At 47.7% G+C, this 20,701-nt stretch overlaps 3 protein-coding genes across 3 annotated transcripts; 2 read left to right on the top strand and 1 right to left on the bottom strand.

The window, feature by feature from the left end:
* Positions 1-138: 138 nt before the first annotated feature.
* LOC117750809 lies at positions 139-1,660 on the top strand. The gene is made up of 4 exons (XM_034562182.1): positions 139-219; positions 299-357; positions 434-1,487; positions 1,560-1,660. Exons 1-4 carry the CDS (start codon positions 197-199, stop codon positions 1,588-1,590), a joined length of 1,167 nt encoding a protein of 388 aa, XP_034418073.1. The 5' UTR covers positions 139-196; the 3' UTR covers positions 1,591-1,660.
* Positions 1,661-6,155: 4,495 nt separating this feature from the next.
* LOC117750479 (ATPase family AAA domain-containing protein 2B-like) lies at positions 6,156-16,025 on the top strand. The gene is made up of 21 exons (XM_034561717.1): positions 6,156-6,250; positions 7,080-7,123; positions 7,232-7,289; positions 7,570-7,693; positions 8,075-8,190; positions 8,770-9,002; positions 9,745-9,865; positions 9,979-10,138; positions 10,228-10,318; positions 10,563-10,877; positions 10,947-11,037; positions 11,246-11,426; positions 12,024-12,209; positions 12,277-12,412; positions 12,492-12,679; positions 12,859-13,018; positions 13,496-13,618; positions 13,719-13,781; positions 15,057-15,121; positions 15,236-15,364; positions 15,966-16,025. The coding sequence occupies exons 1-21, from the start codon at positions 6,156-6,158 to the stop codon at positions 16,023-16,025; spliced, it is 2,739 nt and encodes a 912-aa protein (XP_034417608.1).
* Positions 16,026-17,417: 1,392 nt separating this feature from the next.
* Positions 17,418-19,101, bottom strand: LOC117750801 (protein app1-like). The gene is made up of 4 exons (XM_034562172.1): positions 19,033-19,101; positions 18,895-18,953; positions 17,549-18,818; positions 17,418-17,478 (listed from the first exon to the last, which is right to left on the bottom strand). Exons 1-3 carry the CDS (start codon positions 19,053-19,055, stop codon positions 17,605-17,607), a joined length of 1,296 nt encoding a protein of 431 aa, XP_034418063.1. The 5' UTR covers positions 19,056-19,101; the 3' UTR covers positions 17,418-17,478; positions 17,549-17,604.
* Positions 19,102-20,701: the final 1,600 nt, after the last annotated feature.

The raw sequence follows: 20,701 nt of genomic DNA, 5'->3' as shown, positions 1-20,701 counted from the left end.
ATTGATTGATTGATTGATTGATTGGTTGATTGATTGATTGGTTGATTGACTCTCAGGTGCTTCAGGAGACACATTAACCTGTGATTGGGTGCAGGTTGCAATAAATGCTTCCTGTCTGCTGCTCACACTCACAGAGCAGCTTCAGGGCAGTTGGGTCACTAGTGCTTTGAACTGCTGCTTGTGTTAGAACACAGAAATGGCTTGTGGAGTTCATTTGGGGTGAGTTTCTTTTGCAGCTATCTTCACTGTTTTTTAGTTTCTCTACTATTTCTGAGTGGATTTCTTTATTTGTCTGCAGGATCTTGCTGATTTGCTTAGTTCAAGCAGAGCATGTGCGTTGTTTGTGGGCTACACAAGGTGAGCAACACACTCATGTCACTAGTGTATCGGTGTGATTTTACTAGCTGTAGATTTATACTCGTTTCTCTTGCAGCTCGAGGACAAAACAGCAACACATATGTTGGCTTCTCGCAGCAGAGGGGTGGACCTGGTGGCAGCTATCCCCAGAATCAACTCAGACAGGCCTCTGGTTCTCCTGGCTCCGCCCAGAGCAGTAGCTTCAACACAGACCCTGACGTTAGCAGTGGTTATAGCCAGAGGTTTCCCAGTAGCCGCTACACACAAGCTGTTTCACGGCCAGCTAAAAGTGGCTTTGCTTCAGTCAAGTTGGCTCAGAGCGGCTCTGAGTCAAAGCCTAACTGGAGAACGACCACATTGAATCAGGAACATGTGCAGAAGATGCCCAAAAAGAAGCCGTTTGCCTTTTCTGGTTCTATTGCTGGTGGCAGTTCACTCAGCAAGTACCATCAAACTCCGGTTAGCAAGAAGAGAACTGGACCAGGTCAGCAGGGTTCACCAGGTACTAGCCACTCTCGGTCCAGTGGTTCTGAATCTCTTCAGAGTCCTAGAGAAAGCTTCAAGTCTTCAGCTGTTTCTGAAACGCCAGCCTCCTCTGGGAGGAACAGTTATTCTACGGAGTCTTCCAGCCTATCGAGTGCTGCTGCGTCACTAAGAATCCCAGTTCGGACCAAGACCTCATCCAGTGCTGCTGCTAGAAGAGTGTCTTCACGTCGTAGCTCTGTAGGCTCTAAACCTAGAAACAACCCCAGCCAGACTCTGGTTCCTATGACTGTCCGTAACCCCCTTTCCTCCAGGACCAGCAGTACGGGGACCTCTGGTCAGGGGTTCGCTCCGTCCAGAAACCACTACATCCCTCAGCGCTTTGGTGGCTTCGCTATCAGACGGCTGAAGGAACCTGCTGACCAGAAGGAAGTGAGTGTTAGGAAGCCACAGCAGGCCTACGTGGCCCCCCAGAGGCCCCTTGCTCCTCTGCATCAGGCCTACGTGGCCCCCCAGAAGCCCCTTGCCCTGCAGCATCAGGACTACGTGGCCCCTCAGCGTTCCTCTGCATCCCACAAGCCACAGGTCCTGAGTGTCCGTCCAGAGGCCAGTTGGAAGAGGATCAGGTCCCGTGTGGACAGTAGCAGGTGAGTGCTTCATTACATCTTGCTGTTCTATAAACTAAATGGTTTCTAACTGTTCTGTCTTCTTCCAAATAGGTGCAAGAGGAGTCCTGGGATGTGTTTTTGAATTAAAAAAGAAATAATTTACATCTTGTTTTGTGTCATTCTTTGCTGTGTGGTGCTAGTAAATGCTCAGCTTGTCTGCATAATGCTGAAGGTTTAGTATCTTGTGTTAAGATGCATTTAAAAACGAAATGGAAAATTATTAAAGTGACAAATGAACCCAAAAATTGCTTAAATACTGCATATCTGTCTCTGTGGGAAAGGTGGTGGGTCCTTCTGTAAGTCTGTCCAGGGGTCCGTTGACTAATCGTCTGCCCGTCATGGTAAACTTGTACAGACGAGGGATTCTTTTGTCCAATATTGAGGTGGGTTATCTTGTACTGTTTGACTACAACTCTGCTCAAACTCATGGGGATGAGTGGTGGCCCCGTAACCACAAGGTACCTGGTTCGAAGTGTCCTTGAGCAAGGCACTGAATTCCCCCCCCCCCCAGTTGTTCCCTGGGTGCTTCATAGCAGCCCACTGGTCAATAACTAAGGGTAGAATGCAGAGAAGAATTTCCCCACTGGGTGATTTTAAAGTGTACATAAAATGAACATAACTAGGAGACCAGATGACTGAACATGAATAAACAAGTTTGACTTTATGCATTCCAGAGTCTTTAGTCAACGTTTACATGTTCTCTCTAGCATCCTTTATATCCCATTGTGAACATGACCTTGTCCTGAGCCCTCGCATCAGAACAGGACGACACCTTGAGTGTAAGAAGGGATCCATTGTCCGGATGGACAGAAGTGCATCAGAACTTATTCTTTAGTGACGCCAGAGCAAAACCATCCTTTGATTTCTAGTATAACTTCAAGTCCTCTTGAAGTTTAGCGAGCTAGTTTCTTCTGGCTCGATGAACAGAAATCTTTAGGTGTTTTCTGATCTTGCCTAAAGGAAGCACAAGGTGAATAAGATCTATCGAGGCGTGTGCCAGTTGATCCTGACACTGCGGCGAATTTGTACAAAGATTCCCCCCCCAAAAAAGTCAGTTAGCACTGGACCAAAGATCACAGGGAAGAGTTGCATGTTTTTCTAAGTCTACAACATTGCAATATTATATAAAAGATATCTTGATCCGATCTCTGTAGGTATTCCTGTAACCCGTATCCAAAATACCATTCATGCTCTAAATGTAAGATTAGAAACAAATGCACCATTAACCCACGTGCTTTAAATTGTGATCCATTTGATCTTAAACTGCACACATCATATACAGAGGGAATAGTACGGCAATAGGCATGTTTAAGGAGGAATTAGATGTGTAGGTCAAGTTTTAAAATGTTGGAAACAAATAGAAAACCGAGGTATTTTTGTTGTGACCCATTCAGAACTTGGTAAACATTAGACATAGCAAATACAGCGTCCCGGAGCAGGCTGAGCGCCCCCTGCAGGCCACACAGATGGACCAGAAGAGGACCAGAGTCCTGTATTGTCACGGGTTAATTTAAGTGATGGCTTCTGACTTTTTGTTTTAATTGCTCCTTTAAGTATAATAAACTGTACTTGCCTATGTTGTGATGTTGGGCCAACAGGTGGTGAGGGAAGCAGTGAGGCCTTACCAGACAAACATCTCCCAGTTGACGCTCTCAAAGGGAGTCTGGAGGGACTGAGGCCACGTCTACTTCCTCCTACTTAAACTCCCCCATCCAGGTAGACAAATACCTTGAACCATTCCAAGTTAGAAAACGTGAACTGGTCATGTCAGCAGACAAACCAGCCTTCCTGACGATACCGTCCTGCCTCCAGGACCTCATTGCTTTTATAACACGGTTGTTTGCGACATTATAAATAGTAAGTAAATAGTAAGCTGCCTTTCAGCACTAAATAGTTGTGTAGACAAACGGCATCGGGAACATCACGTTTGTTAACCTAGCATCACGTTTGTTAGCCTAGTATCACGTTTGTTAGCCTGGCATCTTGTTTGTTAACCTAGCATCACGTTTGTTAGCCTGGCATCTTGTTTGTTAACCTAGCATCACGTTTGTTAGCCTAGTATCACATTTGTTAGCCTGGCATCTTGTTTGTTAACCTAGCATCACGTTTGTTAACCTAGCATCACGTTTGGTGGCCTAGCATCACGTTTGTTAGCCTAGCATCACGTTTGTTAGCCTGGCATCTTGTTTGTTAACCTAGCATCACGTTTGTTAGCCTAGCATCACATGTGTTAGCCTAGCATCACGTTTGATAGCCTAGCATCACGTTTGTTAGCCTAGCATCACGTTTGTTAGCCTAGCATCACATGTGTTAGCCTAGCATCACGTTTGTTAGCCTAGCATCACGTTTGATAGCCTGGCATCACGTTTGTTAGCCTGGCATCACGTTTGTTAGCCTAGCATCACGTTTGTTAGCCTAGCATCACATGTGTTAGCCTAGCATCACGTTTGTTAGCCTAGCATCACGTTTGATAGCCTGGCATCACGTTTGTTAGCCTGGCATCATGTTTGTTAGCCTAGCATCACGTTTGTTAGCCTAGCATCACGTTTGATAGCCTAGGCATCACGTTTGATAGCCTGGCATTACGTTTGAGAGCCTAGCATCACGTTTGTTAGCCTAGCATCACATGTGTTAGCCTAGCATCACGTTTGTTAGCCTAGCATCACGTTTGATAGCCTAGGCATCACGTTTGATAGCCTGGCATTACGTTTGTTAGCCTAGCATCACGTTTGATAGCCTAGGCATCACGTTTGATAGCCTAGGCATCACGTTTGAGAGCCTAGGCATCACGTTTGAGAGCCTAGCATCACGTTTGTTAGCCTAGCATCACGTTTGTTAGCCTAGCTAGATCTCGCACCATCTCATTCATTCACATTGCTCATTTTATAAAAGTTGCCATTAAAATAACAACAATGACAATGGGACACTTTCAGTACAATAATATTTTGTTTAAAAATTATTCTCAATGCATTTTAGAAGCTTTGAATGTGCAGCTATTGCGTCATAGATGTGAGCCCGACTTTTTAAATGATGAATTTGATCGCTTTATAAGATGAATACGGTTTGCAAAAGAAATAAATGTCACTTGAAACTGAATATTTTAGTTATTTACTGGTCGTCAGCGCTTTTTTCTTAAATACAAAAACTATTGATTTTAAGCTCATGTCTCATGTTTAAGCTCATGTTTTACTCTTATACGTGTTGTCATCCTGTTGTTTGATTGTTTAAGACGTCTTTATTTGGAAAAACAATATAGCAACTTTAAGAGATCAGTGAAGCCTGAAATCTCGTTGTGTGAATTAAAAGAAGTCGTTTGCTGAAAGACACTCCGACTTTTAGGACTATAATTTTTGAAGCTGACGTCCAACTCATCAATAATCTAATTTGAAATAATCAATATACCAATCAGTAGGCATTGAGTTATTAAATATATTGAATATATATATATATTTGTGTATTTTTTCTTTCTTTCTTGACTCTTTGGATAATGTGTGTGGGTCTTCCCTAAGTCATGTTTGAACTACGAATACATTTGTCTTGCTATTTGTCTGTTTGAGAAATAAATATGATTGATTATTGATTGATTGAGCTGCAGTGCAGCAGACGTTGGGCCATTTTTTTTAAAAAGAAGCAGAAACTTTCATGCATTAATTTGCAGCTGCTTCTGACCTTTGACCTTTGAGTGTGTCTGTTGATTGAGACAATAAAGCACAGTTGAACCACAATGTATATTTACTAACAGCTGTAATATATATTTAGAACATATGGTGGTTATTTAGATGTTTAAGGTCATCTTATTAAGGCAACAAACAAAAAGAAAATCTTTATTTTAGGTTGAAAAAATATGGATTTGGTGTAATAAAAAACAATGTATTAATCTCACACTTCTTTTTATTATTTGCTCGTCTTTTGCTTACTTAAACTTAAAATAAAATGATTGAAAGAAAGATATATTTTGTTATCAGTTAAAAAAAAATTATATCTATATATATATATATATATATATATATATATATATATATATATATATATATATATATATATACATATAATTTATGGTTTTATTTCTAAAACAAGTTTTGATTCAAGTTATTGGGTTTTTAAATCAGTGACTGATATATATATACATATATATATATATATATATATATATATATATATATATATATACTTAAAAATGTAAACGTTACGCAACTTACGTCACGCCGTCACTAGGTGGCGACAGAGCGGCGGTTTGCTTTCAAGGTGAATCCAGTCTGTCGGTCGTCGGTCTGTCGGTCGTCGGTCAGTCGGTCAGTCGGTCAGTCGGTCGTCGGTCAGTCGGTCTGTCGGTCAGTCGGTCAGTCGGTCGTCGGTCAGTCGGTCTGTCGGTCAGTCGGTCAGTCGGTCGTCGGTCAGTCGGTCTGTCGGTCGTCGGTCAGTCGGTCAGTCGGTCAGTCGGTCGTCGGTCAGTCGGTCTGTCGGTCAGTCGGTCAGTCGGTCTGTCGGTCAGTCGGTCAGTCGGTCGTCGGTCAGTCGGTCTGTCGGTCGTCGGTCAGTCGGTCAGTCGGTCGTCGGTCGTCGGTCGTCGGTCAGTCGGTCAGTCGGTCTGTCGGTCTGTTGTGAGTTTGACGAGAAGCAGGAACATTAAACAAGACGAATTGTCAGATGCCGGTCAGGAGCTCCAAATCCCCGCAGCGAGGTGCGCCGAGGATCCGGCGCCGGGTCGCCGAGCTCCGGGAAGAGGACGTGAGTCTGAAGGGGTCAGGAGGATCAGGGGGGTCAGGGGGGTCAGGGGGATCAGGGGGTCAGGGGGGTAAGGGGGGTCAGGGGGATCAGGGGGTCAGGGGGGTAAGGGGGGTCAGGGGGATCAGGGGGTCAGGGGGGTAAGGGGGGTCAGGGGGATCAGGGTAACCGTTGGAACTGGAACACCAACTCCAGAGCTTATTGTTAAAAAAAACTGTCTTTGCATTTGATTATTGTTTATTCAAGTGTAAAAAATATTGTACATGCGTTTATATAAATGTAAAAAATATAATAATATTATAAAATAAATCCACTTAATGTATATATATATATATATATATATATATATATATATATATATATATTTATTTATCAAAACCTACCTGTGAGTGTGGCGTTACCATGGTGACTGGTCTGGGGTTACTGGGTCTCAATTAGAGAAATCTGCATTCGCACAATTCATTTTGCTTGGTGCCATAATGATTAGTGTAATATATTATATTACATATATATATATAATATATATATGTAATATATATATAGATATTACATATAATATATATAATGTATATATATATATTACATATATATATATTACATATATATATAATTTATATATATATATAATATATATATTATATGTAATATATATATATATATATTACATATAATATATATATGTAATTTATATATACATATATATATATTACATATAATATATATATATATATAATTTATATATATATTATTTTGTTTTTTTTCTTTCTCAGCGAGTTTGTGTGTGATTTAAAAATTGCAGATGCTCGATTCTGAAGGTCGGATACAGGAGGAGGAGGAGAAGATGGAGGAGAAGGGCGAGGAGGAAGAGGAGGAAGAGGAGGAAGAGGAGGGTTTGTACCAACACTAAAGATGGAGGGGTGGGAGGGGAGACGATGAGTAAGGACTCTCAGCTCTATTTAGTCCCGCTGATGTTTTGTTTCTCCCCGTCGTCGCCTTAGAGTTCCTGAGAGGGTTCTTCAGGACCGGCTCCGGACCGCCACCCGGACGGATCTCCAGGTCGGACCCGTTGGCGGAGTTTCAGAATTCATTTTTTGTGCCCTAAAACAAGAAGTTTGACAGAAAGTTGTGAAATTGTTGCAAAAATGTAATGAAATGTCCCAGTGAGAGAGTGAGAGAGTGAGAGAGTGAGAGAGTGAGAGAGACCTGTTCTCCATTGAGGAAACCAATGTGTGCCTCGGTCACGTTTGGCCTCTTTGTCCCTTTTTGCTGACCTCCATTGATCCGGTTTTAGGGTCCTAACCTCCGTCTCCTGGTTTCCTTTCCTTTGCTCCTCCAGACCCACCGAAGGCTCCGACGAAGACTCCGATGAAGACTCAGACGAAGGCTCCGACGATGCCGTGAGAAATTTTGGAAACGGGTGGAGAAGGTCAGATGTTGACCCCGCAGACATCGACCAATCAGTACGTTCCAACCAATCGGTTTGTCAGTTGGACCTCCGAGGTGCATTGTGATGGTTGAGAGGGAAGTCTGGCTCCCTCATGCCTCCTCTCCTCTCCTCCTCTCCTCTCCTCCTCTCCTTGCCTCCTCTCCTCTCCTCCTCTCCTCTCCTCCTCTCCTCTCCTCCTCTCCTTGCCTCCTCTCCTCTCCTCCTCTCCTCTCCTCCTCTCCTTGCCTCCTCTCCTCTCCTCCTCTCCTCGCCTCCTCTCCTTGCCTCCTCTCCTCTCCTCCTCTCCTTGCCTCCTCTCCTCTCCTCCTCTCCTCGCCTCCTCTCCTTGCCTCCTCTCCTCTCCTCCTCTCCTTGCCTCCTCTCCTCTCCTCCTCTCCTTGCCTCCTCTCCTCAGGGGGGGTTCGACAGCATCGGCGGTCTGGAGGATCACATCTCAGCCCTGAAGGAGATGGTCTTGTTCCCAATGCTCAACCCGGAATTCTTTGTGAAGTTCAAGATCCTGCCTCCCAGGTGACACACACACACACACACACACACACACACACACATGCACACACACACACACACACACGCACACACACACACACACACATGTACACACACGCACACACACACACACACGCACACACACACACACACACGCACGCACGCACACACACACACACACACGCACACACACACCCATGCACACATGCGCACACACACACACACACACGCACACACACACACTTATGATACATACTACATGATTACAGTAGTACTTAACGAGTGTTACCTGCTTACATTCAGGTTCACCTGTAAGTATCGACGTCTCTATTCTTTGCATTAATATGGATTATTATAATCTTTCTTTGCCTTGAGTTGTATATATGACACTTTATCTCCGTTCTTATAAGCACATTGGTGACTTAGACACTTTTAAACAACGTTAGTGTTTTAATAACATTGCACAGTTTTTATCAGATAAATTATGTGATTTAACAAAACAAAAACACAAAGCAACCTGTGATGTTTAATGCATTAGCACTTTATTTGAATAAATTGTAGAAATGATGTAAATACCCCCCCCCCCCCCCCCCCCCCCCCCAGAGGGTGCCTGTTCTACGGACCTCCGGGAACGGGTAAGACGCTGCTCGCCCGTGCGCTGGCCAACGAGCTCAGCCGGTGCAGCAGGAAGGTGTCCTTCTTCATGAGGAAGGGCGCCGACTGCCTCTGCAAGTGGGTGGGCGAGTCGGAGCAGCAGCTGCAGCTGCTGTTTGAGCAGGTGAGTCAAACCTCCCACCTGACCCACCGGAACCACCTGACCCACCGGACCCACCGGACCCACCTGACCCACCTGACCCACCGGACCCACCTGACCCACCGGACCCACCGGACCCACCTGACCCACCTGACCCACCGGACCCACCTGACCCACCTGACCCACCTGACCCACCGGACCCACCTGACCCACCTGACCCACCGGACCCACCTGACCCACCTGACCCACCTGACCCACCGGACCCACCGGACCCACCTGACCCACCTGACCCACCTGACCCACCGGACCCACCTGACCCACCTGACCCACCTGACCCACCTGACCCACCTGACCCACCGGACCCACCGGACCCACCTGACCCACCTGACCCACCGGACCCACCTGACCCACCTGACCCACCGGACCCACCGGACCCACCGGACCCACCTGACCCACCGGACCCACCTGACCCACCTGACCCACCGGACCCACCTGACCCACCTGACCCACCGGACCCACCTGACCCACCTGACCCACCTGACCCACCTGACCCACCGGACCCACCTGACCCACCTGATACAGAGGAACTCATTCCATCTGAAGGTGTCTCCAGTGGCTCCTCAGCTGGTCTTCTCCTCGTGGGCTCCATCAAAGCTGCTTGAAACATGATTCACCTCCTGCTCCTGTCTTTGGGGGAGCTTCAGTTACAACTGTATACACACTAATGTCATGGCCTCCCTCTGCTGGGCCCCCCATACGTCATCAAACATATACACAGAACTCATGGCTCCTACAACTCACCGAGTCACTGTGTGTGTGTGTGTGTGTGTGTGTGTGTGTGTGTGCATGTCTTCAGGCCTACCAGCAGCGTCCGTCCATCATCTTCTTCGATGAGATCGACGGCCTGGCTCCGGAGCGATCCAACAGACACGACCCGATCCACAGGTCAGACCTCCCCGCGCGGCAGAAGGGTTCTCCGGGACCAACCGGAGGTCGACACCGAACAGCTTTGACAGGTGTCACCCGTCAAAGCTGTTCTTTTGCGTCCGTCCCCGCAGCTCCATCGTGACCACGCTGCTGGCTCTGATGGACGGGCTGGACGGCCGAGGGGAGGTGGTCGTGATCGGAGCGACGAACCGCCTGGACTCCATCGACCCGGCGCTGCGGCGGCCCGGGCGCTTCGACCGGGAGTTCCTCTTCGGGCCGCCCGACAGAGAGGTGACGCTTGTGGTTCCCGGAGCTCCTTTCGTCGGTCTTTGCTTCTGCGACCGAGCGGCTGACTGTCGTTGTCTTCATGTCGATTCCAGTCCCGTAAAGAGATTCTGAAGATCTACACCGGGCTGTGGAGACCACGTCCATCCGAAGAGCTCCTGGAGGAACTGGCCGGGAGATGTGTCGGTGAGAAGAGTTCTGGAGTCGAGTCGTCGACTGTTGGAAGAAAAACACTTTTTACAGACGGGAGGATGAAGTTTTATTATAAAGCTCACATTCATCATTTGAACACGTGTTATGTGTCCGTACAGAAAGACAGTTTTATTATTGTTATAATCTGAAGTGTCACGTTGACCTTTGCCCTTTAAACCGCTGCAGGTTTAGGCACCATTACGTGTCTCTGCTGGCTGACCGACTTCCTGTCCCTCAGGTTACTGCGGCGCCGACCTCCGGGGCCTGTGCACCGAGGCGGGGCTGTGCGCTCTGCGCCGCCGCTACCCGCAGATCTACGCCACGACCCAGAAGCTCCGGCTGGACTGCTCCTCCATCGTCGTCGGCCCTGGCGACTTCGCGGCGGCGATGAAGAAGATGCTGCCGGCCTCCGACCGCCGCGACCCCGGGCCCGCCGAAGCCCTGCACCCCGTGGTCCGCCCCCTGCTGGGCGGCGCCCTGCACCGCGCCCTGGAGGCTCTGCAGAGGCTGTTCCCGCACGCCGAGCAGGGGAGGAAGAGGAAGAGGGCGCCGGGTGAGTCGGAGCTGCCCGGAGACGCTCCCGATGATGTCTTTTATTAAACGGTTGTCTTCTGCTCCTCAGGTCGGACCTCTGGGACTCCTGACGGCGTCTTGATGGACGGAGAGGACGAGGGCACGTCCAGCATCTCCAGGAGCAGCAGCTTCTTTTCCAGGTGAGTCTTAAACATGTCAGAAGAACCCGGTGCCTGCTTTCCTTACTTAACTTTACGTGATGAGCAAACCCCGAAAGGTCCTTCAAAGTATCGAGCAAGAAACTAAGAACACTTTGAAGTTGTTTGATCAACGACTGCTCGGGAACTGACTTTAGTGTTTGGAAAAACACGGTCCAGCTGTTTCCATGAGTCTGTTCTGCAAATTCAGCGGCGCGGCCAACCGGCCGACGTCCTGCCGTCCCCGGATGCTCCTGGCCGGTCGCCCTGGTCACACCTCCCACCTGGCCCCAGCGCTCCTGCACGCTCTGGAGCGCTTCACGGTCCACAACCTGGACACGCCGGCGCTGTTCAGTGTCAGCAACACCTCCCCGGAGGAAGCCTGCCTCCAGGTGACGACTCAGCGGAACACTTCACTAAAACGCCCGTTAATACCAAAAGAGTCGATTAAAACTAGTGTTCCACCAGGTGATGATAACAATAACAATCTTTATTTGTTGCACGTTTCATACAGACTATGTAGCTCAAAGTGCTGTACATTTACAAATAAATAAATACAGAAAAACTTATTTTTACAAATAATATATTAAAAATAAATGGTTCTGAAGAAATAATTTATTTTAGTGTCATTTAAAGAATTTTAACAGATAAATAAAAACTGGAAAACATTTAGAAATACAACCGTTTGAAGAAGCATGTTATTTGAAAGAAGCATGTGAGACTCAGTGCTGCTAAGGAAATAAGAGGCGTGGCCTCTAATGTCGTAGTACTGAGGAACGAGAAGAAAATTAGAATACACCATTTTACTTACTTTTGTTAATTGAGTATCTAGTGGTGGTTACTAAGACCTGCACTCATGCCACATATAATACATAAAGCTTAGCTGGCCTTTAGTGACACCCGGTGGTGGTGAGAGGCAACTGCAGACGTGTTTCGTCATCTTTTGAGCACCGAGAGACAAACATGGCCGCCGTCCTCTGCTCCCTCAGGTGTTCCGCGCGGCCTGGCGGGCGCCTCCCAGCGTCCTCTACCTGCCCCACATCCAGCAGTGGTGGGACTCCGTGGGTTCCTCGGTGAGGACCTCCTTCCTCGGCCTGCTGGGCAGCGTCCCCACCCTCTCCCCCGTCCTCCTCCTCGCCACCTGCAGCGTCCCCTACGACCAGCTGGACCCAGAGGTGTGTGTCTGAAACCTGTTGTTCCTTCACACTGCGTCAGATCTCTGACCTCAGTTGGTTTCCCCAGATCCAGTCTCTGTTTCGGGAGGAGTGCGGGGAGGTTCACGCCGTCGGCGTTCCCACCCGGCAGGAGAGGGACGACTTCCTCCGGGACCTCATCCTGAACCAGGCGGCCGAGGCTCCGCCCTCCACGAGAAGAGCCCGTGAGTGAACGCCGTCTTGTGTGACGTGAAAACGAAGGGTGAAGAAGTTAAACGAGTAACCTCCTCCGCCTCCTCGCAGAGACCCAGGGCATGGAGGTCCTTCCCCTGGCTGCCCCCCGCCAGCTGACGGAGCAGGAACGCCTCCGTCTGGAGGAGCAGGAGGACAAAGTGCTGCAGGCTCTCCGCCTCTATCTGCGCCACCTCACGGACCGCCTGGTTACGGACCGCCGCTTCCAGGTCTTCAAACGACCGGTCGACACCACGGAGGTGAGTGGATTCTGTTCCAGTTTGTTAGGAAATCAAGACTTTTACTTTTTAATGAATCTTTTAAGGGTCTGAAAACTGCTCACGGTGTTCGTAAAGACAGAAACTGTTTCCTCGTCTCCATAATTGTCTCTTATCCGCCGATGCTTCAATCCTTTTGAATCCTCCTCCTCCTCCTCCAGGTCATGGACTACCTGCAGGTCATTCGCTCACCCATGGACCTCTCCACGCTGCAGGCCAACGTCGACGCCAACCGCTACTCCACCTTGGCCGAGTTTGTGTTGGACGCAGACCTCATCTGGAGGAACGCCCTGTCCTACAACCCCAACATCAACCCCATGGGTGAGACGCTCCCCAAAGGTCCTCCTCTTCTTCACGGCCTCTCAGATCTGAGAATTATTGGTTTTAATTTGGCTTAATAATCTAAATGTTTTGGTCGGACAAATCAAGACGTCTCCTTAAATTAAATTCTGGGATGTTTGGAAAACTAATTGATTTTTGATTAATTAAAAATGGATTTAATGTTTTGTATTATTATCTAAACTAACTAACTTTAACTAACACACATCAACATCTAAATCAACAATAAATAAGAAATCTCAAATTATCAGTAGGCCTTATCCTGCAGTATTTACAATTATATTGTAAATACAAAAAATGTAAAAACTGATTAACAGGGTTTTGATGCCTGAAGGGAGAACAAGCAGAATCAACAGAGGGGATATTTATATATTTCATTAATTAATGTTGATGTAGTCTACCTTGTGTGTGTGTGTGTGTGTGTGTGTGTGTGTGTGTGTGTGTGTGTGTGTGTGTCAGACCGTCGCATCCGTCAGCGAGCACACGCCCTGAACGACACGATGCACTTCTTCATCAGAGACGAGCTGAGCGAAGACTTTGAGCGAAAATGTGAGGACATCAAAGCGTCGCGCGTCAGGAGAGGTGAAGCTCCCCGAAACACCGACAGCACATCATCCACGAGAACCCTCAGAACCCTCAGAACCCTCAGAACCCAGATTACAATGACTATTTTTATCTTCAGCCTCTTCCTGTGGCACCGAGACCGACCCGGACTGCGACCACAGAAACAGCTCCGGACCTCCACGTAAGTCCACCAGGAGCAAGGAAAACGACTTATTTCTTCTGCACGGCCGAGTGATTGGAAACAATCTGGTTGTATAGAAGTCTATGCTTCATGTGTTAAAGCTGCATTCTCTCTCCTGACCACCAGGGGGCGACTCCTCTGGTTGTATAGAAGTCTATGCTTCATGTGTTAAAGCTGCATTCTCTCTCCTGACCACCAGGGGGCGACTCCTCTGGTTGTATAGAAGTCTATGCTTCATGTGTTGAAGCTGCATTCTCTCTACTGACCACCAGGGGGCTACTCCTCTGGTTGTATAGAAGTCTATGCTTCATGTGTTAAAGCTGCATTCTCTCTCCTGACCACCAGGGGGCGACTTCTCTGGTTGTATAGAAGTCTATGCTTCATGTGTTAAAGCTGCATTCTCTCTCCTGACCACCAGGGGGCGACTTCTCTGGTTGTATAGAAGTCTATGCTTCATGTGTTGAAGCTGCATTCTCTCTACTGACCACCAGGGGGCTACTCCTCTGGTTGTATAGAAGTCTATGCTTCATGTGTTAAAGCTGCATTCTCTCTCCTGACCACCAGGGGGCGACTTCTCTGGTTGTATAGAAGTCTATGCTTCATGTGTTAAAGCTGCATTCTCTCTACTGACCACCAGGGGGCGACTCCTCTGGTCGTATAGAAGTCAATGCTTCATGTGTTAAAGCTGCATTCTGTCTCCTGACCACCAGGGGGCGACTCCTCTGGTTGTATAGAAGTCTATGCTTCATGTGTTAAAGCTGCATTCTCTCTCCTGATCACCAGGGGGCGACTCCTCTGGTTGTATAGAAGTCTATGCTTCATGTGTTAAAGCTGCATTCTCTCTCCTGACCATCAGGGGGCGACTCCTCTGGTTGTATAGAAGTCTATGCTTCATGTGTTAAAGCTGCATTCTCTCTCCTGACCACCAGGGGGCGACTCCTCTGGTTGTATAGAAGTCTATGCTTCATGTGTTAAAGCTGCATTCTCTCTCCTGATCACCAGGGGGCGACTCCTCTGGTTGTATAGAAGTCTATGCTTCATGTGTTAAAGCTGCATTCTCTCTCCTGACCATCAGGGGGCGACTCCTCTGGTTGTATAGAAGTCTATGCTTCATGTGTTAAAGCTGCATTCTCTCTCCTGACCACCAGGGGGCGACTCCTCTGGTTGTATAGAAGTCTATGCTTCATGTGTTAAAGCTGTTATGGTTTAGGGCGGGGCTACAAGGTGATTGACAGGTCTTGTCTACTCATTAATGCTGGATGTCTTCCTCCTCAGAGCTTAACGACGGGCAGACGCTCGACGAGGAAACGCCGCTGGTCGTCGATCGCAGCAAACTGAGGGCGAGTCAACGCGGCTTTGTCCACGCCTCCTGAACTCTGTGGTTCTCCAACTTTGGACACGGACAACTTGACCGTTTAGTCTAGTTTTTAAGTCGTGTCGTTGTGTTTTTCCAGAACGTCCTCAGCAGAGCCGTGAAGAGAACGGAGGGCTGTGAGGTGGAGCCGCTGGAGAAGCTCCACGCTCAGCTGTCTCAGTGCGTCTACCGACTCCGCAACAACCGCAACAAGAACAAACTTGTTCAGGTACGACCGTACAGTAAACATCCCATCAGTAAACAGAGCCTCTACCGTAAGCCCCGCCCCTCAAACTCAGACGGGCCAATCCCAGCGTAGCATCGTCCAGCTCCGACGGGGGTCCGACGTTCTCAAATGTATTTATAGAGCGCTTTACAAACCAACCAGGTTTGTGCCAAAGTGATTAACTCAGAAACAAAATAGAACGATGGATTCCCCTTCGGGTCAACGTAGCAGAGTGGCAGCCATTTTTATCTGCACCGTTGGGAACGCGGTAGCGAGCTAACGTCCCCTTCCCACGACTAAAACGATCAGTATTAATAAGTATATGTTTAACAATGTAATGCTTCATCCGCACACAGATCGTTGATGTCTACAGATGACTGACAGCTCCATTTGCCTTATTGTCTGTAACCGATGTAGCATTAACGCGTGGTGGAATTAGCACGCTAGCTAGCTAATAGGTTTGTTCATTCCAGCGTGCTTTAATACTACACGGGTTACAGAAAAGGAGCTGAATGCTTAAGTTACCACAGAAAACGGTTCAATGTCCATTCTACTTTATTTTGTTTCTATTAAAGGTTTTCGGGTTTTATCTTTTTCTCTCCAGGAAATGGAGAAAGTAATCGACAGCTTCCCTGGATCTCCCACGTCAGATCTCTCTAAATAAATCCTGCATTCAAACCGGAAGTTGTTTACTCATTTAGTTTTTTACAACACATCGATTTACCTCAACATTTATTCCGTGAGAGTTTATTTATAACGGAGTAATTATGAATGGTACCACTTTATAATTAAATAAGCAAATCTCAAGGACTGCATTTTTTCATCTACGTAACATTTCAAAAATCAGGCACATCTTGTCTCAAAAAGATGCAGAAAAGCTGGTTCACGCGTTTGTTACTTCCAGACTAGATTACTGCAACTCCTTATTATCAGGCTGCTCTAATAAGTCTCTTAAGCCCCTCCAGTTGATCCAGAATGCTGCAGCTCGTGTACTCACAAAAACTAAGAAAAGAGATCACATGACTCCTGTATTAGCTGCTCTGCACTGGCTCCCTGTAAAATCAAGAATCACATTTAAAATTCTTCTCCTCACCTACAAAGCCTTGATTGGTGATGCACCATCATATCTTAAGGAGCTTGTAGTACCATATTGCCCCACTAGAGAGCTGCTCACTAAATGTGGGGCTACTTGTGGTTCCTAGAGTCCTAAAAAGTAGGATGGGAGCCAGAGCCTTCAGTTATCAAGCTCCTCTTTTATGGAACCAGCTTCCACTTTCAGTCCTGGAGGCAGACACAGTCACCTCATTCAAGAATAGACTTAAGACTTTCCTCTTTAATAGTGCTTATAGTTAGGGCTGAATCAGGTTTGCCCTGGTCGAGCCCCTTGATATGCTGCTATAGGCTTATAGGCTGCTGGGGGATGTTTTAGGATACACTGAGCACCTATCTCCTCTCTCTCCTTATGGATGAATTTACATCTCTCCATTGCACCTTATTAACTCTGCTTCCTCCCCAGAGTCTTTGTGCCTTCACGTCTCATAGGGTCCATTGGACCTGGAGGTGTCTGATGCCTCCTGACTAACTGTTCATCTGGTCACATGACATCTATCCATCCGGGGAGAGGGATCCTCTGTTGCTCTCCTGAAGGGTTCTTCCCTGTGAAAGGTTAGTTTTGGGGAGTTTTTCCTGATCCGATGTGAGGTCAAAGGTCAGCGATGTCGTATGTGTACAGAATGTAAAGCCCTCTGAAGCAAATTTGTGATATACAAAATAAACTGAATACATATCTCGCACAGAAGACAAGTGAGGGACCCACCTCAATACTGGGAGGCAGAAAGTAAGGTTCACCTGTACAAGACTCCTCACGGCCAGATTAGACACGAGGCCCCACATTAGGTGCAAGATTTGTATTCAAGCCTGTTTTCAGGACCATTTGAATCCATTTAAACAGTTTCCAATTCTTTAAGATTTTTGAATGCATCTACACAATAAATCTTCAGCAGTATACAGACATGCTGTGAATTTAAACCACAGAGGGGAATCAGGGACACTTCCAAAAAATTAAATATATTTTTATTCAAAAACACAAATCATTCATCCCGGGACACCTGCTGCACCTGTTGGGAGGAAGAACATTAGAAACCATATTTAAAATTATAGAACAGCAAGATGTAATGCAGCACTCACCCTCTACTGTCCCTCACGGGGCCTGATCCTCTTCCAACTGGCCCCCGGACGGACACTCAGGACCTGTGGCTTGTAAGACGCAGAAGCCGCTGGGGGGCCACGTAGGTCCACTTCGGAGGTGCAAGGGGTCGCTGGGGAGCCACGTAGGCCTGATGCTGCAGGGCAAGGGGCTTCTGGGGGGCCACGTAGGTCCACTTCGGAGGTGCAAGGGGTCGCTGGGGAGCCACGTAGGCCTGATGCTGCAGGGCAAGGAGTTTCTGGGGGGCCACGTAGGTCCACTTCGGAGGTGCAAGGGGTCTCTGGGGGGCCACGTAAGCCTGCTGGTGAGGAGGCACAAGGGGCCTCTGGGGGGCCACGTAGGTCTGCTGGTGAGGAGGCACAAGGGGCCTCTGGGGGGCCACGTAGGCCTGCTGTGGCTTCCTGACACTCACTTCCTTCTGGTCAGCAGGTTCCTTCAGCCGTCTGATAGCGAAGCCACCAAAGCGCTGAGGGATGTTGTGGTTTCTGGACGGAGCGAACCCCTGACCAGAGGTCCCCGTACTGCTGGTCCTGGAGGAAAGGGGGTTAGGGACATTCATAGGAACCAGAGTCTGGCTGGGGTTGTTTCTAGGTTTAGAGCCTACAGAGCTACGACGTGAAGACACTCTTCTAGCAGCAGCACTGGCTGAGGTCTTGGTCCGAACTGGGATTCTTAGTGACGCAGCAGCACTCGATAGGCTGGAAGACTCCGTAGAATAACTGTTCCTCCCAGAGGAGGCTGGCGTTTCAGAAACAGCTGAAGACTTGAAGCTTTCTCTAGGACTCTGAAGAGATGCAGAACCGCTGGACCGAGAGTGGCTAGTACCTGGTGAACCCTGCTGACCTGGTCCAGTTCTCTTCTTGCTAACCGGAGTTTGATGGTACTTGCTGAGTGAACTGCCACCAGCAATAGAACCAGAAAAGGCAAACGGCTTCTTTTTGGGCATCTTCTGCACATGTTCCTGATTCAATGTGGTCGTTCTCCAGTTAGGCTTTGACTCAGAGCTGCTCTGCGCCAACTTGACTGAAGCAAAGCCACTTTTAGCTGGCCGTGAAACAGCTTGTGTGTAGCGGCTACTGGGAAACCTCTGGCTATAACCACTGCTAACGTCAGGGTCTGTGTTGAAGCTACTGCTCTGGGTGGAGCCAGGAGAACCAGAGGCCTGTCTGAGTTCATTCTGGGGATAGCTGCCACCAGGTCCACCCCTCTGCTGCGAGAAGCCAACATATGTGTTGCTGTTTTGTCCTCGAGCTGCAAGAGAAACAAGTATAAATCTACAGCTAGTAAAATCACACCGATACACTAGTGACATGAGTGTGTTGCTCACCTTGTGTAGCCCACAAACAACGCACATGCTCTGCTTGAACTAAGCAAATCAGCAAGATCCTGCAGACAAATAAAGAAATCCACTCAGAAATAGTAGAGAAACTAAAAAACAGTGAAGATAGCTGCAAAAGAAACTCACCCCAAATGAACTCCACAAGCCATTTCTGTGTTCTAACACAAGCAGCAGTTCAAAGCACTAGTGACCAAGCTGCTCTGTGAGTGTGAGCAGCAGACAGGAAGCATTTATTGCAACCTGCACCCAATCACAGGTTAATGTGTCTCCTGAAGCACCTGAGAGTCAATCAACCAATCAACCAATCAACCAATCAATCCAGGAAGCTGCAGCTCCACAGAGGTCCACACTGGACACACATTAAGCAGTGATTGGGTTCAGGTTGCAATAAAGGCTACCTGTCTTCTTTGGGCTCCCAAGGACGCCCGGAACCAAACTCACGCCCCCGCACTTTCCGCAAAATCCAGGACTGGTCGCTGGAGGAACTGAAGACGACCCTGGTTATAAGGGACTCAAACCTGTCCCGCATCCCATCATGCACACACCCACACATTCAAGTCGACAGTTTTAAGTAAACTTGCTCCTCACACAACCACTGTTATAGAGTTTTTTTATTACACTGTCTTTTTAAACGCAGCCCCCCTAGTGCCATGTGCTCCCTACCAATCTGAACCTCTAACCCTAACCCTAACCATTTACCCACCAAAACACCTTAATTCATGACCAACTTTAAATCCAATAGTAAAACTATTAAACCCAACCCTTCCACCCTTCCAAAAGGAACTTGGCCACCATCCACGATGAACTATCCAGACCAAATCCAAAAAGGCTTTAGTTTAGATTCCTTATAATGGGTCAAAGTGTAAAGGCAAGGTGTCCTGCCATGGGTCTCTATTCAACTGCGAAGTCGACCGTCGACGTGGGGAGGTCTATGAGTAAATCACATAACCCTAACCCCTAACCCTACAATGTGGGGAGGTCTATGAGTAAATCACATAACCCTAACCCCTAACCCTACAATGTGGGGAGGTCTATGAGTAAATCACATAACCCTAACCCCTAACCCTACGACGTGGAGAGGTCTATAAGTAAATCACATAACCCTAACCCCTAACTCCTAACCCTACGACGTGGAGAGGTCTATAAGTAAATCACATAACCCTAACCCCTAACCCCTAACCCTACGACGTGAAGAAATCTATGAGTAAATCACATAACCCTAACCCCTAACCCCTAACCCTACGACGTGAAGAGGTCTATGAGTAAATCACATAACCCTAACCCCTAACCCTACGACGTGGGGAGGTCTATGAGTAAATCACATAACCCTAACCCCTAACCCCTAACCCTACGACGTGGGGAGGTCTATGAGTAAATCACATAACCCTAACCCCTAACCCCTAACCCTACGACGTGGGGAGGTCTATGAGTAAATCACATAACCCTAACCCCTAACCCTACGACGTGGAGAGGTCTATGAGTAAATCACATAACCCTAACCCCTAACCCCTAACCCTACGACGTGGGGAGGTCTATGAGTAAATCACATAACCCTAACCCCTAACCCCTAACCCTACAATGTGGGGAGGTCTATGAGTAAATCACATAACCCTAACCCCTAACCCTACGACGTGGAGAGGTCTATGAGTAAATCACATAACCCTAACCCCTAACCCTACGACGTGGGGAGGTCTATGAGTAAATCACATAACCCTAACCCCTAACCCCTAACCCTACGACGTGGGGAGGTCTATGAGTAAATCACATAACCCTAACCCCTAACCCTACGACGTGG

This window comes from Cyclopterus lumpus, chromosome 21, assembly GCF_009769545.1.
Source record: "Cyclopterus lumpus isolate fCycLum1 chromosome 21, fCycLum1.pri, whole genome shotgun sequence".
In the NCBI taxonomy this organism is placed as follows: Eukaryota; Metazoa; Chordata; class Actinopteri; order Perciformes; family Cyclopteridae; genus Cyclopterus; species Cyclopterus lumpus.
The sequence above is the reverse complement of the archived record's forward strand: the minus strand, read 5'-3'. Positions and strand labels throughout refer to the sequence as shown.